Source organism: Pseudorca crassidens, chromosome 1 (genome assembly GCF_039906515.1).
Source record: "Pseudorca crassidens isolate mPseCra1 chromosome 1, mPseCra1.hap1, whole genome shotgun sequence".
Taxonomy (NCBI): domain Eukaryota; kingdom Metazoa; phylum Chordata; class Mammalia; order Artiodactyla; family Delphinidae; genus Pseudorca; species Pseudorca crassidens.
The window spans coordinates 193,955,619-193,983,071 of record NC_090296.1 but is presented as its reverse complement, the minus strand read 5'-3'; the positions used below and the strand labels follow the sequence as shown (position 1 = coordinate 193,983,071).

Here is a 27,453-nt window from a genome sequence, read left to right as displayed (position 1 = left end):
AAAGTTGGCGCTTCCTCCCCAGAAGCTCTGAAGAATGAGTCTTTGGCGGGAGGATCCCACGGCCTCTCTCCACCTCCAGAAACAATCTTACAGAAGTCTGGGCGGGGCAGGGCCACGCCAAGTCCAGGTGCGTTTCGGCTCAAGGCACTAACTAGCAAGGCGCCCGTAGTCTGCGCCAAGACGCCCGGGCTGTCTCCAAGAGGAGGCTCCCCCAGCTGGCGAGGCGGATGGGTTTCCCCGAGAGCAGAGCTTGAGCTCGCACCCAGGGGCTCCCGGGACCCCCGCGCGCCCCCTCGCCCAGGACCGGCGGCCGGGTCCCCGCGCGGCGCGCGCTCCCGCGGGCCGGGGGCGGGGCGGTGGCCCGGGACGCCCTCTCCTCCCCCTGCGGGCGGCCGGGCTGGCGGCGCCGAGGCTCCTGCGCGCAGCACATGGGGCGCCTGACGGAGGCGGCGGCGGCAGCGGGCGGCGGCGCTTCAGCGGCGCGCTCGGCCGGACCCCTCCCGCTCCCCTGCCCCTCTCGTCCACGTCCCCCGGCTGCGCGGCCACCATGGCGTCCAGCGAGGAGGACGGCACCAACGGCGGCGCCTCGGAGGCCAGCGAGGAGAGGGAGGCCGCGGGCAAGAGGAGGCGCCGGGGCTTGCTGGCCACCGCTTGGCTCACCTTCTACAACATCGCCATGACCGCGGGGTACGTGCGCCCCGAGGGGCCCTCCTCGCGCCGCCGCCCCTTGGCGTTCCGCGCTCCGGGCGCCGGCGGGCCGGGGGGCGCGCCCGGAGGCGGGGTGGTCGCGGCGCGGGGGCGGCGCGCGGCGCGGTGGCCGTGGGGGAGGGGCGTTGCAGCCGCCGCCGGGCTTGAATGGAGCGTGGTCGGGGGGGCCAGGGGCGCCGGGGCCCTGCTCGCGGGGCATTGCCTAATACGGTGCACGGCGTGCGCTGCGGCCGCGGGGCGCGGGCCGGAGGTTAAGTATAGACCCGGGCAGGAATGCGGGGCCGCCCCGCCGGGCAGGCGGCTCCGGCCCGGCCGCCGCGGGCGCCGCTGCTGCTGCAGCTGGAGAAACGCCGGGGTCCCGCCACCCCGGAGCCCGGAGCCGTCTGGCCGGGGGCCCAGACCTGCGTCCTCGGCCGCCGGCCCCTGGAGTGCGTCCTCGTGCCGCCGATGGTTGGGCAGAGTGTTCCTAACTGTTCGTGTCGCTACGGGGTTTTTTGCTGTTGTTTTGTTTTGTTTTTTAAATAATAGTGCTCCCGAGAGCTTCTTACTTGGGACGGTTTTCTAAAAACCCTGCCGGATCGGAGCATAGCACTCGTGTCCAGCATCTTGTTGGCTCCATGACTGATACCCCGTACTTTTATTTGTGGCTTTGAGTACGACTTACAAGTTAAAGTTACACAATGACTGTCTCTCTGCAAAGAGCTGTCACAGTGACTTGTGTCGACCGCTTTTCAAAACCGGCTGGGAAAATGCTCTTGCGTTTCTCAATGGCGTTGCCGTTTAAAAAAGTTATTTTCCCGTTATCACATGAAGTATTATTAATCTATACAAATCTGGGGAAACGTTTAATACCTTTAACTTTCTCTAGGGCTTATAGAAAAATGTGATCGATAAAGATTTAATAAATGATTTGACACAGTACTGAGTACTTATTATGTGCTTAATACCAAATACAGTTAATGAAAATATTGGTATCTATTGAGGATTCACTGTGCGCTAGGCACTGTGTCAGTCACTCTAGGTGTAGTATGTCATTTCTGGTCCTCTGCAGTCCTGTGAGGGGTGCATGATATTACATTTGATAGACTAGAAAACCGAGGCACTAACAGGTGAAGTCACTTGCTCAAGTTCCCCAAACCAGCAGGTGTCAGACTTGGATTTCGGCACAGTTTGAATCCAGAGCCGTGCTACTTCTTTCCACTTCACTAAATTTTATAATCTTGAAAGGGAAAACTAATAGAGTCAAAGCTACTGGAGAACAATGGAGTACCCACTGTGTGCTGCAGCCTTTAGATACCCTGGAGGCTGAAAAGATCCTCTGTCCTCTGTGCTAGTCTCATCCAGTTAATAAACACTTTGGGGACGCCCACCATTTTTTTTTTTTTTTTTTTTGCGGTTCGCGGGCCTCTCACTGCTGTGGCCTCTCCCGTCACGGAGCACAGGCTCTGGACGCGCAGGCTCAGCGGCCATGGCTCACGGGCCCAGCCGCTCCGCGGCATGTGGGATCTTCCCGGACCGGGGCACGAACCCATGTCCCCTGCATCGGCAGGCGGACTCTCAACCACTGCGCCACCAGGGAAGCCCCCACCATTTATTAACTGGTCTTGTGCCTTTCCTTTCCAGGCCACTCTCCCTTTTGAAGGCCGAGTTACCTTTTCAAAAAATGGAAGTCAATGCATAACTCCAGTTTAAAGCCCTCGGTGACCCCCCACCCCCACCCCGCATTGCCTCCACTGTTGTGGAAGGGATTTAGGCTGTCTGTCGTTCAAGGCGCTTTGCAATATCTCCCTGATTTCCTCTTTCCAGTTTTATTGCTTTTGAAGTCTACTGTAACTAACTACGCCCTCAAACACCATGCAGTTTTGTTTTCATGGCTCTCTCCGTCTTCGCTCAGGCTGCTCATCCTTTGGGTAATAATCCCCATGTTTCTGCTGTGACTTCTAGCCAAGCCGCCTCTGAAGTTTTCTGGGTCTCTTACCCGACCTGAAGTATAATTAAATGTGCTCTCAGCTGTGTTCTCACACTTCATTCCTAACCTTCCTCCCTGGCTCAGCAAATTACTGCTTCCCCGAAAGTTGTGTCTCCCTGCCTATGTTGAGAAGGTCCCTTGCCAAGGGGTGGGATAGGGAGGGTGGGAGGGAGGGAGACGCAAGAGGGAAGAGATATGGGAACATATGTATATGTATAACTGATTCACTTTGTTATACAGCAGAAACTAACACACCATTGTAAAGCAATTATACTCCAATAAAGATGTAAAAAAAAAAAAAAGGCAAGGGGAATGGAAATGGAATAATCCATATAATTAACTCTTTGGAGGCTTTCTAAACGTGTTGAGATTTGAAGAAGGGATAGGATTTGCATATGTAGAGGGTAGATATTCCAAGTGAGATTAATTCTGGAAATAGGCATGAGATGCAAGAAAGCCTCCCGATTTAATTGGAGGGTTGGGGCAGAGGGACCCTGTTGTTTATCCATCCTCTCTATATACTGGTTTACATCTGCTAATGCAAAGGTTCTTTTGTTCATTTGCTTGTTCTGTTTTTCTCTTTTAGCAGACCTTTGGAGGGTTTATTAATTTTTTTGTAATCGTCTTGAAAACAATCAAAAAAATATTTAAGAATTAAAATTTTACATAAATGTAGAAAAGAACTTGCCTAATTCTATAAGCTTAGCATGGCCTTTCATTTTTCCTTGTTATCGCTCACGTGAGTTACTTCCTTCAGATTTTTACTCAAATCTCCATTCTCAGGGAGGCCTTCGTGGCTATCTTCATTCAAATAGCAAAAACCGCACACAGACACTCCTTATCCCCCTTGCTTGCTTAATTTTTCTCTATCGTACTTATTACCGTATAACTGTACAATGAATTCTACTGATTGGTTCTGTTGCTTATTGTCTGCGTCGTCCTGTAACAGTGTCAGCTCCGTGAAGCACTCAAGAAATATTTGTTGAGTGAATGAATGCACATTATAGGGTATTGTAGTTACAGTATCTGCTGTGTAGGATATTTTCTGTTTTCACTCACTGTTTCACCAAATATTTCTACATAGTTTTCATAATTACACTCTTTCATGGTTACATAAGAGGGAATAGAGTTAAGGTACAGTAATGGACTAAATCATGCCTCTAATGATGTTTTACTTTAATTTGTTTCTCTTGAATTAGTTGTTTAGGATGAATTCCTGGAGTAGAACTACAGGATGTAATTAATTTAATTAAGTAATAATGTAATTTAAAGGATGTGAGGATTTTTATTGTACTTGCTCACAACAGATGCTTGACTAGGAAAGTGAGCGTTTCTCTCTCTCTCTCTCTTTCTCTCTTTTAATTCTTTTGCTTTGCTACAAACACTTTTGAAGCCCACATGTGTTAGTGCATTATCCTAGGTCAAGCGAGAGACAAAAGCTAAATATTTTGGGCCCTGTCCTTGTAGAAGTGCTACCTGGGGCATTTGTAGATTGCAATAAAAGACAGGATGAAGTAAGTGTTCCGCAGAGGTGTCAAGTCAGACAGGTAGGGAGGATCAGAGAAAGCTTTGGGCGGGGGAGGGGGACCATCGCATTCCAACTGAGCTGCGGGGATGAGGAAAGAGCAGGAGTTAGGGAACAACTCATGCTGACGTGCGGTTGGGGTGACAGCAAGCGGGCCTGCAATGTAGGCTGGGAAAGGAAGGGAGCCTGGCTCACTGCACAGCCCTTACATGCCTCGCTAACACGTTTGGATTTTAACCTGTAAACAGTACAGGAAGGTGTTCATTGAAGGTTATGTTTTCACTCCTTTTTAGCTGGGTGACCTTAGGTAAGTTCCATAACCTCTCTGACCCTGGGTTTTCTCATCGGTCAGGGTAGCAAAGCAACTACTTTGCTAGGTTATTACAAGGAATTAAGAAATAGTGGATATGAAGTGGTCGGCAGGGTGCTGGGCACACAGTGGGTGTTTAGAAAGGATAATTCCTACCCCTAGTGGTGAATTGAAAAATGCACGTCATGCAGAAGGAAACTATTTAAGATATCCTCACAGTGTACATAGCCTGCATTAGCAGAGCACCAGACCCAAGGTTCAGGCACGTACATTTCTTGAAGTGTTGAGTAACAGACATATATTTTATTCCTGAGGTAGGTGGATCCATGTATGAACCTACCACAGCTTGTTTCTCCTTCATCCGTGGATGGACGTTTGGGTTCTTTGCAGTTTGGGGCTATGACAGATGCCGTGGTGAGCGTCTGTATGCAAGTCTTGTGTGGACACACGCTTTCATTGTCCTTGGGTAAATACCTATGAGTAGAATGGCTGGGTCATAGGGTAGTCACATTGCTGGTTTCTTATAAAACTGCCAAACTTTTTTCAGAGTGGTTGTACAGTACATCCCCACGGGCAGTGAATGAGCTTTCTGGTTGCCACATATCCTCATCGGCACTTGGTGTGGTCAGTCGTCCTAATTTTATACCTTCTAAGTGGTGTATTGTGTTACTGTGATTTTAATTTGCATTTCCCTAGTGACTAATGACCCTGAGCATCTTCATGGGTTTACTTACCAGTTGTGTACCTTTTTTTGGTATAGGGTCTGTTTAAATCTTTTGCCCATTTTTTATGGGTTTGTTGTTTGATTTTCAGCTATTGAATTTTGAAAGTTCTTTATATAGTCTGGATACAAGTCCTTTATCAGATATGTGATTTGTAAATATTTTCTATCAGGTATGGCTTGCTTTTTCATTCTCTTCACAATGTCTCTCAAAGAGCAGAAGGTCCTAATCTTACCGAAGTCCAGTTTATCTGGCTTTTTTCTTTTATGAACCTTTCAGTTTAACTCTGTTGGCATGAGAGCCTTATGTGTGATAAATTGAAACACATGTTGGCTACTAAACGAGTCTGCATGTAGTCTAGGAAAGGAAGTTTAGAGTTGTCAGTGAACACCACACAGAAGTATGGATTGTATGAACGTCAAAGATCATCTCCGGGGCTTCCCTGGTGGCGCAGTGGTTGAGAGTCCGCCTGCCGATGCCGGGGACACGGGTTTGTGCCCCGGTCCGGGAAGATCCCACATGCCGCGCAGCGGCCGGGCCCGTGAGCCATGGCCGCTGAGCCTGCGCGTCCGGAGCCTGTGCTCCGCAACGGGAGAGGCCACAGCAGTGAGAGGCCCGCTTACCGCAAAAAAAAAAAAAAAAAAAAAAAAAGAAAGACGCAATAAAATCAGAACATCATCATTTCTCAGTAACTGCCGAAATAATGGATGTGGATAATGACCATCGGTGCTAACATCACAACGAAGAGGGACAGCCAGAAATTTTGGGCTCCCTGGGGAAGTACGCAACACAACGGAGAAATTAACCTTGAACGTGAATCTGTCTGATCAATCCTTTAGAACTAACTACGCACTCACAGGAAATACGGAGGCCAGAAGAACATAATAAATGACATGGGGGTATCCAGTTAGCAAAACCCAGACCACGGGTAACTCTGCAGGAACCACTCAGGGTCTTCAACAGATAAATTTCACGAGAAAGAGGGGAGGAGAGATGAGGATGGATGGAAGGAGGTGAAACCTATAGATTTAAAAGAGTCATAAAACACATAGCAACTAATTGCAATGTATGAATCTTATTTCAATCATGATTTTAAAAAATTATGAGACAGTTAAGGACATTTGTATCTTGACTCTAAGTTTTGTGATTGAAGAAGTTATTGTTCAGTTCTTCACATGGGGTAGTGGTGTTTTGGTTATGTTTATGAAAAATAAACCTTTTAGAGATACATAATTAAGCATTTATGAATCATATTATAGGATGTATGAGATTTGATTCACAATAATCAGGGAGGAAGGCTTGTGGGGAAAGAAGTGAATAGAGATTTGGATGAAACAAGACTGTTAATAAGATGATACTGGTTGAAGCAGGGCAGTGGGCAAATGGGGGTTCATCGTACCACTCATTCTCTATACCTTTGTATATGTTTGAAGTTGTAAAAAAATTTTTAAAGCGGTGTTGAAATTAAGAAAAAAAAGTATAGGTGTAGATAACCAAGTTCTTCAAAAAGCAGGTGGTCTCCAAGAAATCTGAGGAGAAAAAGAAGCCCCAGAAGGCAGCTAGAAGAGCTCCACCTTCAGTAAGATTTTTCAGGGTAATTGTAGCCATAGTGGCATGAGAAGAAGGCATTTAGTGAGTGTTAGAAGGTGTTTAGGAAGTTATGCCACATCTCTTTCGTTGCTGCAGTGTTCTGTCTCCACTTAGTAACTTAAGATTTCCTTGAGGCCAGAACTATGTCTTGTTTATCCCTAATTCCCCAGCACCTCGCACAGTACCTGTCCTGTATTGATCCTGAAGATGAATGAATGAATAAATGAATTAAGCAAGTGAGAAACCTACATGCGGAACACATGTTTATATTTTCCAAAGAGAGTGTTTTATCAAGGACTAATAGTGTCTATTTGGGTTCATATTTAGGCAATCATTAGGTCTGGCATTTTTTTAAAAAAAAACTGTCCAAAAAAGAATTCCTAATTGTAGACACTCCTGTCGCTTTGGGAAATTTTTAAAATTACAGTTACTAAACTGACAGATAGAGGAAACCCAACGTTAGCTGAATGTAGAGCCCTCAAGAGAGACTTTGATTCTCACCCTTTGTGATTGGGTGGGGGGGGGGCTTAGGAAGTGAGCACGGGTTAGTTCAGATGAGTTCCTGGCCATATTTACCAAAAAACAGAGGAGAGGTTAGTATAGATAGTTCCATGGTCCTTTCTAACCCCAGAGTGTTAATTTCTTTTATTTCCAACAGGTGAGTGGGGATAGTATTGTTATACTGTACTAGTTGGTACAATACTGCCGCCTATGGGAAAACAGTAAAATTTGTTATACTGTTAAAATGCATGGATTTTTATATCATGCCTTTAAAAATGTAGAAAACTTGCCATCTAAATTAATCTTCTGATGAATTCTTTGGTAGGTTAACAGTTACCTCTTAAATCGGTCTTTGGTAAAAATCTGATTTGGATTTGTCTAAAGGAAAAGACAAGTATATGGGAAAATGTGAATGAAAACATTAAACTTTTTGTTTTCTTGTTAGAAGTAGTGTAAGGACTTGGAATTGAGGATAATGAAATCAGAACATTTTAAACCTGGAAGGTACCTAAAACATTATCCAGATTAGCACACTCAGATTATCCCAGCACAGGGTTGAGTGTTGGCTCTAATGCGGGATGGAACTGTGAGGTGAATCCAGTAAAAGCCATGGTGCAGTAGGAAGGGAAGAGCAGTGAGGGTTAGGAGACCTCCACCATTAACTTACTTACTCTGAGCCTTAGGGTAAGTCGCCAGATATCTCTGCATGGTGATTGTTTCGTATAAAACAGTGGCTTTCAAACTTTCTTGATAACGTACTACTATCAGTTAAAATATTTGAGCATAACATTCTGTATAACTTTAAAAATTACTTATAATTTAAATACATGAATTATTATGATTAGCTAATATCCCAAGGCACAGTATATGCTTAGAGCCAGACCAGTACAGCAGAGTAGTTCAAGAGCGTAGACTGTGAGATGAGTGGTGAGTTGAGGTCCCAGCTGACTGGCTATAGGGCCCTTTCTGCCTATTTCCACAGCAGTGAAATAGGATAGTAGTAGTCGCTACCTCATGGGGTTATTGTGAGGAAGAAATATTAATATACTAAATATGCATATAAGACAGTGTCTGGAACATTGAAAGCATTCTGAAAGTGTACCTATCATTATCATTGTTGTTATTATCCTTAATACTTATACATTTCAAAGGTCTTTGTGGTAGTTTCCGGCACTTGCCTGATTCCTTGTCATATCTCACTAAAGGTCATTGTTTTTAACCTCATGGTGTGCTGAGGAGAAGAGATTCCCAGGGCTGAGGTGCCTCTGCCATTTTCTTGCTGTTTGATTGAGTCTGCATTTTCACCCCCATTCAGTCGCTCGTTTCTTTGCAGGCACCTTTAAGCCATTTGTCTATTTTATTGAGTTCTCTTTAATTAAAAAGTTAAAACTGTATAAAATTATTATAAATTTTATAGTTCATAAATTCATTTAACTAGACACTTTGGAGACCACTGTTTTCAAAAGCCTGGGGTAGCTATTCATTTCCATGGGTGTATTATTAAGGAGTTTTAAAAGTTACAGGAGACGCAACTTTTTTAAACTTCAAAGTGCTTTTGTAATTGCAAAGGAAACTGGAAAAAAACATTACCTCTCATCAGTGACTCTTGGAGATTGAGTACCCGGGTGACAAAGGCGGTCTCCACAGGTGTAGCTTCTGTTTTTAAGTGCCATTAATTCACAGCAACTATATTTAATGTACAAGTGTAAGTTAAAAGGGGGGAGGGGACATATGTATTTTTTCTTTTTCGAAAACAAACTTTTTTTTCAATTGAAGTATAGTCAATTCAGGTGTGCAACATAGAGATTCAGTATTTTTGTAGAATATACTCTACTTGAAGTTATTAGGAAACAATGTCTATATTTCCCTGTGCTGTACAATATATCCTAGTTGCTTATTGATTTTATACATACTAGTTTGTATCTCTTAACCACCTGCTCCTGTCTTGCCCCTCCCCCCTGCTCTCGCCCCCTTGGTAACCACTAGTTTTAAAACACACTGTTTAAAAGCAGGCTTATGTCTGACCTTCTATATGTGTCCCTTCTGTGGTACCACAATTGTTTTTATTTAGAGAAAATGATAAAAGTGTTAATTAATGATTCTCATTCAAGATTTTTACCTATAATTACATATAAATATATACTATATATTTGTATAAAATACATATTTATACACACACAGCTTTTTACCTCAAATTTTTATATAATTATTAAATGCTTTATAATAACTTCATTTTTGGTACAGAAACCTATTCCTTCAGTCCGTCAGTTTATCTGCTGAGACCAAAAATGCAATGCACAGTGTTTGACATTTGTATGTAGTTGATCTCGAGTATGTTCTCTTTATTCCCTTGAAGAGTCGATGTAAAAACGATGTTTGTCATTTCTTCCTATGGGTTTTTAAAATAGAATAATGAACTGAGAGCATAATAACACATACATGTTATTACTGTATAAATTATGACATTTCCTTACAGGAGTCAGTGGAATTCGTTGTGACAGAATTTTATAAAATGCTTTTACTTTCTCTAGGTGGCTGGTACTAGCTATTGCCATGGTACGTTTTTATATGGAAAAAGGAACACACAAAGGTTTATATAGAAGTATTCAGAAGACACTTAAATTTTTCCAGACATTTGCCTTGCTTGAGGTAAGTTTTCAACGACGCTGTTTATCTATCACTGCCATATTTATTTGAAAATATATCAGTGGAGCAAAATTAGCCTTATTTTGCTGATTATGTACTCCCTACAGATGCATTTAAAACCAACGATGACAGGAATTTATTTTATGTTGTATGCTATTGACATGTGATTTTTTGTGTGTTTGCTTACAGATAGTCCACTGTTTAATTGGTGAGTTTTTGATTTAATTTTTATGTTTGGCATAGATGGCATTTCGGGCAGTGGTTGACTTGTTTTTTTCTTTAAGGAATTGTGCCTACTTCTGTGCTTGTGGCTGGGGTCCAAGTGAGTTCAAGAATCTTTATGGTGTGGCTCGTTACTCACAGTATAAAACCAGTAAGTGACACAACACTTCGTCTACTTGAGCCTGCGGGAAAGCTTTCTTATTAATAGGAATCCAAAGTGTTAACTGTATTTCAGGAAGCAGAACCCTTGGCCAAAGAAAGGTTGGGTTTGGATGTAAGTGTGATTGTACATTGACTTAGTGCGTTCGTAGAATGGCTTTGAAACACCAGCAAAACCAAAAATTGGCATTTTTATAGCCATATAAATTGGGGTTTTCCAATTAAAAAAAAATTTTTTATTTTAGGCTGCGTTGGGTCTTCGTTGCTGCACGCGGGCTTTCTCTAGTTGCAGCGAGTGGGGGCTACTCTTTGTTGCGGTGCATGGGCTTCTCATTGCGGTGGCTTCTCTTGTTACGGAGCACAGGCTCTAGAAGCGCAGACTTCAGTAGTTGTGGCGCATGGGCTCAGTAGTTGTGGCTCGCAGGCTCTAGAGCGCAGGCTCAGTAGTTGTGGCGCATGGGCTTAGCTGCTTCGTGGCATGTGGAATCTTCCCGGACCAGGGCTGCAACCCGTGTCCCCTGCATTGGCAGGCGATTCTTAACCACTGCACCAGCAGGGAAGTCCCTATCCACTCTTTTTTTTTTAAGATTCTTTTCCCATATAGGCCATTACAGAGTATTGGGTAGAGTTCCCTGTGCTATACAGTAGATCCTTATTAGTTATCTATTTTATATATAGTGGTATGTATGTGTCCATCCCAGTCTTCCAATTTATCCCTTTCGCCTCTTTTTTATATTACAGAAAATCTCTTCCTTGGTTTTACTATTTAATCTTCTCCAACAGTGGTATCTCATGGGCATCTTTCCACCCATCTTTAATTAATTCAACCAGCATGTATTGAGCGCATTCTATACCCCTGGCACTGTGCTTACTTTGGGATTTACAGAAATGAATAAGTCAGTCTCAGCTGTCAGGGGTACTGACCATCAGGGAGTAGGGGGCAGCCCTACAGATGTTGAGTCATTCAACAAGTATGAATTACGCGCCTATTCTGTTCCTGACGCTGTGCCGGGAATCTGGCTATTTATAATACACGTATGGTTCCCACCTCATGGAGCCTGGAATTGGGAGAGATGGTGCACAAGTTGTTGCAGAAATAATTGTTTGATTTTACTAGTGTTAGTGCTTTGAAACAAGAGGCCAGTGTGGATTGCAGTAACCGGCAGACTTGGCCTGACTTAGGGAGTGAAGGAAGGCTTCCCCGAGGAAGGAGTGTATCAGCTGAGTGCTGTAGATATACAAGCGTTTGGCAGACAAATCCTGATAGAAATTGGCAAGTGTTATAATACAGATATGAACACAGTACTGTGAGAACAAGGAAGGGGAGCACGTAACTGCTCAGGGTGAGAGGAAGGGGTTTGGGACAAGTTTTCCAGAGGCCGTGGTGGTTAGCTGGATCTTAAAGGTGAGAAAGGGTTTTCCATGGGAAGTATTGATAAAGGGAGGAGCATTCAGGGACTTCCCTGGTGGCGCAGTGGTTAAGAATCCACCTGCCAATGCAGGGGACACGGGTTCGAGCCCTGGTCTGGGAAGATCCCACATGCCACGGAGCAACTAAGCCCGTGCGCCACAACTACTGAGCCTGTGCTCTGGAGCCTGCAGGCCACAACTACTGAGCCCGCGGGCCACAACTACTGAGCCTGCACTCTAGAGCCCACGAGCCACAACTACTGAGCCTGCGCTCTAGAGCCCGCGGGCCACAACTACTGAAGCCCACGCACCTGGAGCCCGTGCTCTGCAACAAGAGAGGCCACCGCGATGAGAAGCCCGCGCACTGCAACGAAGACCCAACACAGCCAAAAATAAATAAATAAATTTATTAAAAATGAAAAGGGAGGAGCATTCTATTGATAATTAGAGGGAATGGCGTGTGTTAAGACACATTCAGAGCATATTCTGGAAATAATACAAAGTTTTGTGTCCCCAGAGAGAGCTGGGGGTGGGGTTGAGTCGTTGCACAAGAAGTCAAGATTTCTGAGCTCCAGCTGTAAAGATCCTTGAACATCATGCTCAGGTGGGAGGGTTTTACCCTTTCCTCCTGTTAAGCAGTGGGGAAGCCATGAAGCTTTTAAATCCTGGGACTAGCACCTTCCAATTTTGTTTCTGTTGGTTTGCTTCTGTGTTTTGCTTTTAAGAGAAAACGTCCACCTCTGAAGTGGACACTGCATAGGGGGCTGTGACAGCATTCTGCATGAGAGGTGATCAGGTCCTAAATTGACACCGTGGTAGCAGGGCTGCAGTGAGTGGGCAGATTCGGGAGTTAGTGCTGCAGTAGGATGGGTGTGATTTGACGACCAACAGAAAGTCCGAGGGTCAGATTGTTCCCAGACTGGTTTTGAGGGGCTGATGTTGTCCTGGGATGGTTGAGTTATTGGCTAGAGTGAAGGGTGAGACAGAGAACCCAATAGAAATGGGACCATTCCTGTGCTTAGAGCACATTTAAATCGCTTGTTTGTAAAGACTTATTAATGGTGACTGCATTGCGTTTTCTGTATTGCATCTGTCTAACCCTAGCTCTCCGTTATAATAAAAGGCACGTACCAAATAATAAACAGAAAATATCTTCGTGGAGAAAGAAGTTCAAGGTTAAACAACGCTGTGGCTTTCTCTGTAATTCTGCAGATCCAGAATGAGGAGAGTGTGGTGCTTTTTCTGGTCGCGTGGACGGTGACAGAGATCACTCGCTATTCCTTCTACACATTCAGTCTTCTGGACCACTTGCCATACTTCGTTAAATGGGCCAGGTGGCGACGATGTCTTGCAGTTTAGTTGCTCTCGGTCCTGCGCATGCGTGTTTTGTGTGCTGAGCTAACACAGAGAATTAAAATGTGTGTCTTAGCCCTGTGTTGCCAGGAGGCTGCTGTTTTTGAAATCAGCAGTGTTATACCTTGCATTCTAAAAGCTTAACTTAATGACCAGGCAACAATCATATTAACATATATCTTGAGTGAAAGCAATGCCAGACAAACTACGTTAGTGTCCTTAGCCTCTGAGTCGGTCATTCATTTTTCCTTGAAAGCAAGATATACATCTTTGGAATTATGTTAAATCAACTCTTGGCCAAAAATATGGCATTTTGTTTGATTGACTTAAATTTTTTTTTTTTTTGACAACTCACAAGGTTTTTATTCTACAAAACAAAGTTAGGAAAATAAGCTAAAACACTAAAAATAAACTTTTAAAATAGGCAAGCTTTAGTAACAAAATGCATATTAAAGAAATTATTTGAAACTTCCAGTGCATAGAAATTATTTTAACACGACAGACTTTCATTGAATTAAATACATACTGTTCTTGTAATTGCTAAAAGTGGCCCTTACATCAATCAGTTATTGATTTAAATTACTTTAATATTCCACCTAGTATCCACAAGTTTTAGTATCTTATATATACAATGTCAACTTTTTTGTGTGTGTATAAAGTAGCAGAGACAGACATTTTAAAAAGTCACCCTTAGAGACTTCCCTGGTGGTCCAGTGGTTAAGACTCCTTGCTTCCATTGCAGGGGGCACGGGTTTGATCCCCAGTCAGGGAACTCGGGGAACTAAGATCCTACATGCTGCATGGCACGGCCAGAACAACAACAAACAAACAAACAAAAAAGTCACCCTTATTTGAAATTGTATTGTTTCTTATGAGGACAAAATTTGTATTTCAAGGGTTCTAAACATAGCCCTCCCAAAGCAACAGTTTTTAAAGCAGAAGATGTTCCGTCCTTTTTAAAGTATGCGTTCTTTGAGCAGCTGGTATTTTACAAAGTTATTATAAAAACAACTTATTATTTGTGCCCTTTGGAGAACAAATCACAAACCAGCATAGATTTGTTCATTTCATTCTCCATGTTGCACTTAGAGTTGAAATAACAATAATAACAATGACATATGCTGTGTACCTACTGCATACCTGAGGTGCAGGTGTGAGTGCAACAAAACCTCTGTCCTCTCAAGATGGAAGGGACAGAAAATACAACAACTAACAGGTGTGAGAAATGCCAGGTGGTAAGAAATGCAGGGGAGCAGTTGGGTTAAGAAACGTCTATCCCATATATGTCTATGTAGATAGGTAAATTAGATAGATAGATACGGTAGGTAAGATAGATAAGATAGGGAGATAGATAGATAGATAGGTATCCCACATAGGTAGAATACAAGAATTTGACAGTATCTTCATGTGTCAAAATTTTTATTAAGCTACAAAAGTAATATGCTTTCATTGTGAAAAACTCTCAAATAGTTTTAGTATATAGAATAAACGTGGAAAGTTCCTGTTTGTACTCCTACGTGAGCCCCACTCCCTTTCCTTGGAGAGAGAAAGTTGGGAGTTTACCATCAGACTTTGTTTTAATAACAGCAATGTGAACACACAGATGTGAGTTTTTAAAAACATAAATAGGGGCTTCCCTGGTGGCGCAGTGGTTGAGAATCTGCCTGTTAATGCAGGCGACATGGGTTTGAGCCCTGGTCTGGGAGGATCCCACATGCCGCGGAGCAACTAGGCCCGTGAGCCACAACTACTGAGCCTGCGCATCTGGAGCCTGTGCTACACAACAAGAGAGGCCGCGATAGTGAGAGGCCTGCGCACCGCGATGAAGAGTGGCCCCCGCTTGCCACAACTAGAGAAAGCCCTCGCACAGAAATGAAGACCCAACACAGCAAAAATAAATAAATTAATAAACTACCCCCAACATCTTCTTTAAAAAAAAAAAAACATAAATAGGATACGATACTTGATTTTTGTTTATATATTGGAGATCTTTTTTTAAGTCAGTACAGGTCCATTTAGATCTAGCTCTCTAAATCTTAATGCTGCATAATATTCCATAGTATGACTGACTCAGTTCTATATTGCTAGAATTTAGATTATTCCCAGTTTTCTGATGCTATAAATACTGCTTTGTGATATTAAAAACAATGTAATATCCGTATTTCCATTATTTTTTAAAACTCTGATATTTGTATTAATTCATAGCTAGCTTATAAAGGTAATTCATAACTAGTGTCAGACTTGTTTTTGCTCCCCTTATACAAAAAGCCTAACATTTTTTATTAATTACTCCTTTTTTAATAACTCATATTATACATGTTCAAATATAATAAATTAGTATATATAAATAACCTAAAAGAATAAAAACCTTTTAAATTGTCTATATTCCCCCTACAAAGGATTATCACTCTTAATTATACTATATACCCTTTCAAACGTTTTTATATTCTCTAGCTCTTTTTTAGATATTTGTGGCTTACCATTTTGAATATGACAAAATACTTCAAAATTATAGTTGGAGCTTAAACGTTTCGTCTGTCATAAGAAGGTTGCACTACCATTTATAAGCATTTGGCAAAATTGGCAGTTTGGAATGTAGCTGGATTCTAATCCCAGAATGCATCTCATGCCATTTTGAATGACCTCCGTCTTTCAGACTTCTAGCACCTTTGAAAATACTAATTCATAATATAGTCTCTTTTTATTTGCTGTATTTATAAAATTTGTTTGCGGGAGATAATGGTCTCTAATGCTTTGCCCGCCTTTTAGAATGCATTTGCATGTCTTGAATTTCTGGAAAATTTCCAAACTCTACCATTGCATGTTTAAATTTGCTGTTAGAAATCCTTTGTCAATTGCCTTAATGTTAAACAGGTTATTATAAAATCTTTCAACTTTGAAATGCACATGTTAACATAACACATCACGTCAGTTAAACATAATCGTGAATAATTATGTTTCATGTCAAGAATCTTAAAGATCCCAACCAGCTGTGTATTTGCCAACCCCATTAAATAACCTAAAATAACATTTATATTTATGTTCCAGTGTTGAAGCTATTCTCAAGTAAAGCTTAAAAATGGCTTCTTATTTATAGAGTTGCCCTGCTGTGATGGTTTGAATATACTTTGATTCTATTTATCTGCCAGACATGTTCCTAGAAAAACCCACTGAATAGATAAATGCATAATGTTATGTTTTCATATTGATTTCCATTTTAATTTCAAAAATGCAGTCCCTTCAGAAAATTTTTGATGACAATTGGGAATCTGTAAGGAAACATCACGTCTCTTTCTGAATAAGTAGTTAAATCTGTCATGCTGCCATCAGAACTTAGAGAGTTGGTGACATAGAGCCTTTTCAAAGTGCAAGTAAAGTCAAATAAATTGTGGAATTTTTTCCCATTTCATTAAAAATAATCACGTCTTTAAGGCTTTAACCTAGTTTATACTTAGTGTGATATTTTTTCAGTTAAAGAACAATCTTGGGCTTCCCTGGTGGTGCAGTGGTTGGGAGTCCGCCTGCTGATTCAGGGGACACGGGTTTGTGCCCCGCTCCGGGAGGATCACACGTGCCGCGGAGCGGCTGGGCCCATGAGCCATGGCCGCTGAGCCTGCGCGTCCGGAGCCTGTGCTCCGCAACGGGAGAGGCCACAACAGTGAGAGGCCCTCGTACCGCAAAAAAAAAATTAAAAAAAAAAAATAAAATAAAATAAAGAACAATCTTACCCCCCAAAAAATTATCTGAAAGTCACATAAAGTTAAAAAAAAAATTTAAGAGGTTTGAATGTCTTACTTAAGAAGGGAATATAAAATGCTCAGTTATGTACTTTTAAATTGAGGTAGGAAATCGAGGTTGGAAAAAATTGATTTAAATAATACACACATAACTACACCAGGCTGGTGAGGAAGCAGGCGGCATGCACAAGGCAAGGAGGGGACACAGAGGGACAGTAGAAGGATCATTTTCTTTCTTTACCAGTTCATCTATTTTGGCAAATAATTCTGCCCCCCTCTGTCCTCTCTTGTCCTTGCATATCCTTGGCACATAGGAATAAGGAAACTCTTAAGAAATGTCATTACCTTGGGCGCTTGAGGCTGTCCTGCGGGTCCACTAGTGGACACTTGTGCAGTGTTCCTCTAACTGTAGGTGGAAGTGATGCTGGCCCCGCTCTGTGTCGGAGGATGCTCCGCAATGCAAACGAACAAACTGTGACTTGGATTTTGACTAGAACTCTCTCAGCTCTCTTTTAAGCAAGCTGACTATTCCTTTAATGTGCAAATTCAGGAAACGACCTGTCTTCCTTGTTTTGTCATGAAAACAGTTTTAGGCAGTATGTTCGTTAGTAGTTACTGATGCTTCAGGTGGTTTTATCAGTTTTCTAAAACAGTCGTTCTTTTAATTAGTAACCACAAAACGTTTTCCAAATGTCTCCAAACAACGGCTTTGGCAATTTCAAGATTTAGATATAAAATTAGGATCATAACTGGTCTTTTTTAAAAACACAGCATTTGATCAACAAATGACTAGCTGCAGGGAAAAAAAAATCAGTATGATTCCAGGTGTCAAAGCAGTTACTTTTACAATGCCTTACAATGCTTACATTTACTTTACAATACACTAGAATAGTTACAATACTTGTATACTTTATTATACTTTAAAAACTGCATCAATCAGTCACTGACTTTAAAATCTATTGTTATTTCAATTCTGTAAAGTAAGTTGACTTCTTACTTTATTAAGATCTTGCCACTTAAAATGGAAACTACTATAAGAAAAAAAAGCGATGATAATTAAATTAATAAGCAAATGATTAAAGTGAAAAAAAATTAACCTTGTTACGTGAGGTTAATATAAGTATGTATAGAAAGGAGAATTTTTAAGCTTAAATAAAGTAGTAGCAAAAGAATCATGATATAAAATCCAATAATTATTCTAGAAAATAATTGTCAGGTTTTTCTTTCTCCAGATATAATTTTTTTATCATCTTATATCCTGTTGGAGTTGCTGGTGAACTTCTTACAATATACGCTGCCTTACCATATGTGAAGAAAACAGGAATGTTCTCAATAAGACTTCCCAATAAATACAATGTCTCTTTTGACTACTATTATTTTCTTCTTATAACCATGGCCTCGTATATACCATGTAAGTATGTCTCTATTAGTATTATACTTTGATTTAGCATATGCTGTCAAAGTTTTTCAAAAGATGTCATAAGATGCCAGATTAATAAACAAGGAAAAATAATGTCTTAAAAATACATCAAAACCTCCGTTCAATGCCACATGTATTCATAATTTGAAATAACTGAAGGGTGAGTTGTGAGAAAAAAAGGTAAGTAAATTAACACACAAATGATTGCCTTCTCAAAATCACTTAAAAATAAGCTTAGTATGATTTATGTTTTTAAAGAAAAGATAAAGCCTGCAGTGAACTCTTTGAAAGCATTTAGAATTATGTATCTGAACATGAACATTTTATCCAAGAAAATCTAAGGTCATTTCTATTCATTAAGCACATACTTGGAAAGATCATCCAGGAGTACTTGTTAGTCTTATGTGTGTTGCCCTGTGTACTAGAAAATAATAAAAAAGCTGCTTTTCTTAAAATATTTTGAATAACTCAGTCTTTCCACTAATTTCTCCTCACCTTTCAATAGTTGCAATGCATTGGTGAGACTCTAGTCATTTCATTTAAATACAAAGTGGTATATTTTTAGGTCAGATTTTGATAATCACTAGCAGGAAATATGAAGATAAAGCAAAGCTGTTGTTTGCACTCCTCAATAAAGTTAGAGACTCTGGGGTCAGTGCGGGGGGAAAGAGAAATGAGAAATGTTTATAGAATCTAAAATCGACATTGATGCAATATGAAATAATTTCATCTAAAGAGGATGAACGTAAAATTTGGCCACTTCCTTGGGACCTCCAACTTTTAAGCTTTTCCAAAATCAAAATTGCCTTGATGGTCATATAGTGATTTTATTCCCCTCATCTTCTCCCATCTCAGCCTGACTCCTCCGATTATCCACCAGGGCCAGTTCAGGAGGGCTCGGGGGTGGTGTGCCTATGACACTTGTTTCTTCCCCTGCTTTGCGCAACATCTAGTGAATGTTGGAGGTCTGGAGCAGAGCCAGACCTGTCCTATCATAGTTACAGGTTCAGGTCTTGGGTTGCCTTTTTTTCCTCATAGCCACTGAGGCATCTCTGTGGAAACCCAGGGCCCAAGAGATCATGGTTTGAAACCATCAAACCAGTAACTTGTGACGGTGCATTTTCAGGTGTCCTATGAAGACCAGCCTTTGCCAGTAGCTGCTTCTCAGTTTAGGAGGCTGTCAGTTACCTGAGAGCCCCACCTGCTGGAGGATCAGCCAGCCAGGGGGGTGTTTTCCACCTGATTATTAGTATTAGTAGTAATAGCAACTAATTCTACTTTGCTTATTAAATCCTTTGCTAATTACAAGTATAAAAGTACATTTTGAGCACTTAGTGCTCAAAAGAAGTCCTTTTAGTTCTCATTTATCGATGGGGCCATTAGAGATTAGAGAGGTTAAGTGAATTGCTTTAAAAATCACTCAGCTAGTGAATAAGATCAAGGTTTGAACTCAAGCCCATACTTCTACTAAACTACTCAAGATGTTATAGAAGTATTTGCAAAAATCGCTTTAAGTCTATATGGCCTGAATATATTTAGGCCCTTAGGTATAATATGACTGTTACATTACTGAAGGTTGGATACGTAAATAAAAAAATAAAATCTTTTATGCATGTTGGCTCCATTTGAGCTAAGTTCAAGAAGTAGTTACCCACAGTTTTGCCTAAGCAAAATATTCAAAGCTTGTTTTGTCATTAGGTTCATTAGTTTTGGCTATTCTGTTCATCGTTTTCAGAGGTATTTGTATACTTGTATTGTTTGTAGCTGATGTTAATTTGTTCATGCACCAACATTTACCCTATAACTTAAAGTACTGGTTCAAATTGGCTCAAAATCATTCTCCAACTTTGACAGGGTGGATGACCATTTGTCTAACTGACCTAATACATATATATTTGTGTGTGTACCAGACCACCCTTATGCCCAGCCAAGAGGGGTTTTGCTCTGGGCCCAGTTTTAGATAGAGGGCCATGTCCTGGCTCACTGCTGGTCACCACTCCACACAGGACCCCCTTCCTTCAGATCACATCCTGGAAACCCGGGACCATGGAATTTGCAACCCAGATGGCACTGAGCACGCATCTAGACTGCATAGCTCTCTTCCCCAGTCTGTTCTCCTGGGGGTTATAGCACCGTTACCTGTGTACACATCCCTGAGATCAGGGGGCAGCTGTTTGTGAGGGGGGTGGATGCAGCTGGGCTGTGCGGCCTTGGACATCCACACAGATGTTCACGAGACCCCTCATGGTACAGGACAGCCGATGGAGTGGAGCGAAGGGGCCGGGTGGGACAGCTTTCCGTGTGCAGCACTGTTCCGGCACGGTGTTCCGAAGAGTTATAGAATTCTAAATTCAGACATGGCCTTCCAGGTCATTATGAAGAGAGATTTATCAAAATATTTAGGTTTGCTGAAGAGACTGACAGTTGATGGCATTAAAATATTTAGGCATCTGGTATGTGGCCCTCCCTTTGTACACTTACCCTGAACCCTGTAAATATTAGGGGGTGGTAGCAACTGTATATGATGTGCTTGCTTTCAAAGGCCGCCATGTTTAAGAGGTTTCAAGTATAAAAGATTTCCAACCATAGCTTACCTTCTCTGTTTTCTTTTTTCAATTAAGTGTTCCCACAACTCTACTTTCATATGTTACGTCAGAGAAGAAAGGTGCTTCACGGAGAGGTGATTGTCGAAAAGGATGATTAAATGATCCCTACAACAAGGTGCCTTTTCCAGAATAACCAGGATTACTTGAGTCCAAGTTTTAATAATAAGAATAAACAGCTTCATGAAAGATCGCGGATTGTGTTATTTCTTCAACTATAACTTGGGACATGCGGTATTTGCCAATATTTGCCTTCAGATTGTGCCAGGTCCGTTTTCTCCAAGAACTATGCAAGTGTTTATTATCAACTCCTGGGTCGGTGATGATCATAAAAACAAATAATTGGGTGTATTACCTGGAAAAACAACTTTTGTTAGTTTTTAAACTAAAAATAAGTGTTACTAAATTTTTTTGCAACATATGTTCAAAGCTTTTGAAATCAATATTTAGAAATTAGTTTAATGATTTAATATTATGATGCCTGCCAGTGATATTTATAAATGAAACTAAATACAGAATTATAATAACTGTTAATAATGTATTAGCATTTCTTGAACCCAAGGTCTATTTCTCTTAAGTTATAAGGTAGCATTTTTGATTAATAACAATTTTTGGAAACATAGACATAGTTTGCTATGGTAAATCTTTTGATCTAGATAAAGTAGTCATATAAAAAGCCCAAAATATTCAAGTATGTGTCACAGTTGGAAAATATTCTTTGGAAATATGTTTAGGCCACTGAAATTATACTCCTAAGCAAGTTTATTTTTATTTGAATTAACTACTCAAGGTCAAGCTTTTCAATTGTAAGGATTTTAAGGGATTAGAAAGAATGTATGTACATACTTGGCCTCACTTGTAAGAAAACATAGTAACATTGAATCTGATGGTAACACTGTGTCTGTTACATTCAGAACTCTGGCTGAAAAAGGCTGCTCTATACCGTGGAATCATCTAATAAAAAATCATCTTGTGACAATCCCTTTGTGGTACTTAGGCAACAAAACGTTTTAGGGTATGATCTGAAATAGACTCATTTTATTCTGAATTCCATTGAATAGCAAAAATCTTATGGTAAAGCTTCTGTCCACGGGTTGAATAGAAAGATGCACTGAAGATAATCTACTAATGCTTTAGTTCTAAAAATGTTTTAATTCTTAAAAATGTCCTTAAAATTTTCCCCCTTATAGTAAGGTAAGCTGCTTTGCTGGCCTGTTTTAGAGACACTATTAAATGTGTGACTTTAAAAGAAAGGGAACTTTGGGCCTGCTGTAGATATGTAGGTGTCATTTTGGCTTTACTTATTCTGTATTCTTTGCATTTACAATCAGCATGTAACTTTACACTTTCCAGAATTGCTTGTTTTGTGTTACTACCTCCTTTTCAAATGATTTCATGTGGAGATTTGTAGTGCAGAATAGTTTTGCAAACTTACATTTTAGATAACTTGATTTTTAAAAAGGTGCTATTTCTCTTATTATGTTACATTTTTAATATTTCCTTTGCAGGATTAGGTTACTAATTCTCAAAAACGCTGATGTTCATTCTGTGTTTACATGGCTTTGATCGTTTTCATCTTGAATTTTTATACGGAAGAAATTTTCAGGGACTTTTTCCTTTTGGTAACATAGTATAAGAAGCTCACATATTTATCTTGTTAGATGCCTGTCTTATGAAAAATATTTTCAATCCTTTTCCTAAAATTTGCATTAATTCAACTTGTACTCCCTACCAGCAGCTGTAATTCTTTTCTTTTCCCTTAAGTGATGGAATATCTTGAAGTAGGAATTGTGATCAACTTTAATAAAAATGAAATACGTCAAACTATTCAGGGACTATATTAATATACTCAATGCATGCCAAAACTTTAGACTTAGTTTATCTTTTTTTTTTTTTTAAAGAAGATGTTGGGGGTTGGAGTTTATTAATTAATTAATTAATTTTTGCTGTATTGGGTCTTCGTTTCTGTGCGAGGACTTTCTCTAGTTGTGGCAAGCGGGGGCCACTCTTAATCGCGGTGCGCGGGCCTCTCACTATCATGACCTCTCGTTGCGGAGCACAGGCTCCAGACGCGCAGGCTCAGTAGTTGTGGCTCACGGGTCTAGTTGCTCCGCGGCATGTGGGATCCTCCCAGACCAGGGCTCGAACCCGTGTCCTCTGCATTAGCAGGCAGATTCTCAACCACTGTGCCACCAGGGAAGCCCCTAGATTTGGTTTATCTTCAGGATCTTTTGTTTCAACAAATTCTAAGCTGTCTTTTGTGTAGAAAATAAAGTGCTTAAATGGTAGTTTCATTTTAAAAAGAGTATTTGAAAGTCCTTTGCACTTGTTTGCTGTGACAACATTTTCTTTTGAAAATCTCCCAAAAGCGTTCCTTTGAGTAGGCAAGTCAGGCTTGAATCAAATAGACCTTGAGGGCTTCCCTGGTGGTGCAGTGGTTCAGAGTCCGCCTGCCGATGCAGGGGACACGGGTTCGTGCCCTGGTCCGGGAAGATCCCACATGCCACGGAGTATCTGGGCCCGTGAGCCATGGCCACTGAGCCTGCGCGTCCGGAGCCTGTGCTCCGCAACGGGAGAGGCCACAGAAGTGAGAGGCCCGCGTACTGCAAAAAAAAAAAAAAAACTATGCTACATGATTTTAGTTCAATAGTATTGTTCATTGAACAGAACTTCTAGTCTTTTCTTTTTTGGTCAATAACCTAAACACACACACACACACACACACGCACGCACGCACGCACACCTCTTAGGAATATATTCAGGATTGTGAAAAACGTATATGTTCCTGTTTTTGAGAAATATGCACAACAGAAAGTAATTATAATTTGCCTGAGTGATTTATGACTTAATCATCAGTTGACTAAAATAGATTTGTGGTTAGATGTGTATGTTCAGAAGCTAGTTTTATTGAGTATACTCTAACTGAACTTTATTAAAACCTTTACAACAGAAATTAATCTTAAGAACTGAGGAAATGGAAAGATTAATTTACATTAAATGTACTCAAGAAGAAAAAAATGACTTAGTTTTCAGCTGGGAGAATGTTGATATTTGAGCATCAAATTTTTTTTTCAAAGCTACAACTTTGTGACTTATATGCATAAGCATTTGCTCTAAGATTAGGTATTACTTTTTTGTTTCAGTTCCAAAATCAACATATATGGGATAATTTATATAGAAACTGATTTTGTAGCATTAAAAATGTATCACATTTTAGGGGCTTCCCTAGTGGTGCAGTGGTTAAGAATCCTTCTGCCAGTGCAGGGGACATGAGTTCGAGCCCTGGTCCGGGGAGATCCCACATGCCGCAGAGCAACTGGGCCCTTGCACCACAACTACTGAGCCTGTGCTCTAGAGCCCGCGAGCCGCAACTACTGAGCCCGAGTACCACAGCTACTGAGCCTGTGTGCCTAGAGCCCGTGCTCTGCAACAAGAGAAGCTACCGCAATGAGAAGCCCATGCACCGCAACAAGGAGTGGCCCCTGCTCTCCGGAACTAGAGAAAGCCCTCGCACAGCAACGAAGACCCAATACAGCCAAAACTAAAAACAAATAAATAAATTTTTAAAAAATGTATCACATTTTAAAAATGGAAATTAAAATTTCAGAAAGTTCAAAATTTGAGGATTTTTTTTTTTTTTTTTTTTGCAGAAGAGTTGATACTATCTGTACTAGGTAGTATGAACTAACAGTGTGATAGCAAAAGTTAGGTATGAGCATAGCTAGTGAAAATGGCCTTTAAAAACAGGTTTTAAGAATGTTGGTTATCTCACAGGCTGTACATGTTCATAGTTACGAAGCATTTTTGGCTCTGAAAAGTTCCTAATTATTATTATGCTTATGGAATTATCTGCTTTATGTAAATGCATTCAGATAGTTTTTGAAGAAGTGGGTTTTTTTTGTTTTTTTTTTTTGTTTTTTTTTGCGGTATGCGGGCCTCTCACTGTTGTGGCCTCTCCCGTTGCGGAGCACAGGCTCCGGACACGCAGGCTCAGCAGCCATGGCTCACGGGCCTAGCCGCTCCGCGGCATGTGGGATCTTCCCGGACCGGGGCACGAACCCGTATCCCCTGCATCGGCAGGCAGACTTCCAACCACTGCGCCACCAGGGAAGCCCTGAAGAAGTGTTTAAAAATATTTTAGATGCATATATACCTTGTGAACACTCGAGTTTGCTTATTTTTTTAATTAAAAAAAATTTTAATTAATTTTTTATTGAAGTATAGTTGATTTACAATGTTGTGTTAGTTTCAGGTGTATAGCACAGTGATTCAGATATATATATCTTTGTCAGATGCTTTTCCCTTATAGGTTATTACAAAGTATTGAGTATAGTTCCCTGTGCTGTACAGTAGGTCCTTGTTGGTTATCTATTTTATATATAGTAGCGGAGTTTGCTTATTTTAAAATACGTGTTTCATTCAGTAAACATTAAAAGAAGAAAAGAAGTCATTGCCACATTCACTTTAAACTTAAGGCTGAGTTGTTTTAGTACTAATTCTCGCCTTGTAGTGAATGAAATGGATTGATTTAAAGCTATAAATATTTCTTTAGGGGTAAAATGTACATAGATTTATTTCTTGACAAATATTAACAAAATAAAATTATAAACAATACTGTAGGTTATTTTTACTAGATTCTGATGGCAGGTATTTTTAAATTCATCAGCCACTTTCAGTGAAAGAATGATGACACTTGTAACAGCTAAGAACTGGGACCTGGGAGTGAGACCTGTGCTAGATTTGGGGGGAAGTACTTAATTTTCTGAAGATTCTGAGTCCTCATCCATAAAATGGGGTAAGGAATTGTCTGAGTTGCAAATGAGATAACATCTATAACCGTGTAGCACAGAGCTTGGCAAATAGACGTAATCAGTTAATGACAATTTGCTTTTAATGGTTTTGTAACAACTATATTGTGCCAGGTGAAATTTCTGAAGTCATATCAAACCCATTTACTTCTGGGGTAGAATTTAATATCACTTCCAGAGAATTGTTTTGGTGGAATTTTCTTTTCCTATACTTTTTCTGTTTTTATCGATTTGAACGATGGCTTCGATTTAGCTATTTTTCTTATCTTGAATTAGAAGGAGAAAGCTATAATTTCATTTAGTAGGGGAACAGTGGAGAGGAGCTACCTAGGCGTTGGTCTCTTTTAGGATATAAGTGGTATCCCGATTGACAAGCCTTTTGATAGTGAATATTTCAAATAAGGCAGAAGCTGTAGTGAGATACTTTCCAGCCAGCCTGGCCCCCTGGCAGTGCTCACAGGAGTGGGACGCGGGCTTTGATTCACTGACAGGAGTCCCTGGGCTGAACGAACTATCTTTACAACAGAAGATCTTTTTAGAGAATTCTATTATGTCAGCGTATTATTAATAACTTGTATTAATAGAAGAATATAAAAGTGTTACAGGTTTCTCAAATGAAGAGTTCCTTGATCAGAATGGGATGAAATAATTTTGCTCCGAAACGCCTCGTTAATCTGCCATTGTTAGCAATAAGATGATTCTCCAAAAACCTTAAGCTCATCATAAGTCCCCATTTTAAAAAATTAGATATAAATCTCTGACATCCTAAATGGTGTGCAAAATCTAGATGGTAAATCATCTTCTCTCGTGTCTAATCTGAAGAGCTAGGTGACCACATTGGTCAGAGTTGACCGAAGGCATATGGTCCAGCTGTTATGGTTTCAGATGACTCAAGTTCATGGGTTTTGGAGGGGACATTGCAGCTTCTACTGGCTGTTCAGAAAGGTCAAAATTCAAACAATACAGAATGACCTAGAGTAAAAAAGTGTAAGTTTCTCTTCACTTTTTCCCTTTGTTCCAATACTTCAGGCATTAATAACAATTTGGTATCTTTTTAGACCCTTAAAAAACACACATTTATTCTTTCTCTTCCCCTTTACACACACACACACACACACACACACACACACACACACACACACAAATTGTTACATAAATGGAAATAATCTAAACATGTATTATTTTGCTTGCATGTCTTGGAGATTTCACGTGTGTACATATGTATGTGTGCATGCTACTTTTTAATATGTATTTCTCCATTGATGGACATTTTTGTCAATAATCTATAATCATTGATAGGTACACAAAAATAACATGAGACGGTAATGCTGACAATCGTAGTGTCAATATATAACATTTACTGACATTTATTGTGTACCAGGCCATGTGTTAATTTATCTCACTTAACAAGCAAATGAGGTACACATATTATAATAAATATTTTACCATCGAAGGATCAGGCTCAGAGAGGTTAGGGAACAGCCCCAAGTACTTTTAGACCTCTTTACGGATGTACACATGTGAGAGAGATTCCTAGGTGTAAAATTGTTAGGTTAAAGAGGACACCCGTTTTAAATTCTGACGGATACTACTGAATCGTGTTCCAAAAAACCTATGTCAGTTTAATCCCAACAGCAAGGTAGGGGAGCACATAGTTCTTCATATTCTTACACTAAACAGTGTAAATCTTTTCATTTTTTTCCCTTTTATATTTACTTGATTATTTCAGTTGAACGTATCTTCAGATCTTTATTGGTTATTTGTATTTTT

General features: G+C 40.6%; 1 protein-coding gene across 1 annotated transcript; it reads left to right on the top strand.

Annotated features, from left to right (window-relative positions):
* Positions 1–413: 413 nt before the first annotated feature.
* Positions 414–21,854, top strand: HACD1 (3-hydroxyacyl-CoA dehydratase 1). The gene is given in 8 exon segments (XM_067704460.1): positions 414–492; positions 495–687; positions 9,857–9,974; positions 10,161–10,179; positions 10,256–10,344; positions 12,975–13,096; positions 18,085–18,263; positions 20,894–21,854. Coding segments are annotated over 8 exon segments (867 nt in total). The 5' UTR covers positions 414–428; the 3' UTR covers positions 20,977–21,854.
* The last annotated feature ends 5,599 nt before the right edge of the window (positions 21,855–27,453 follow it).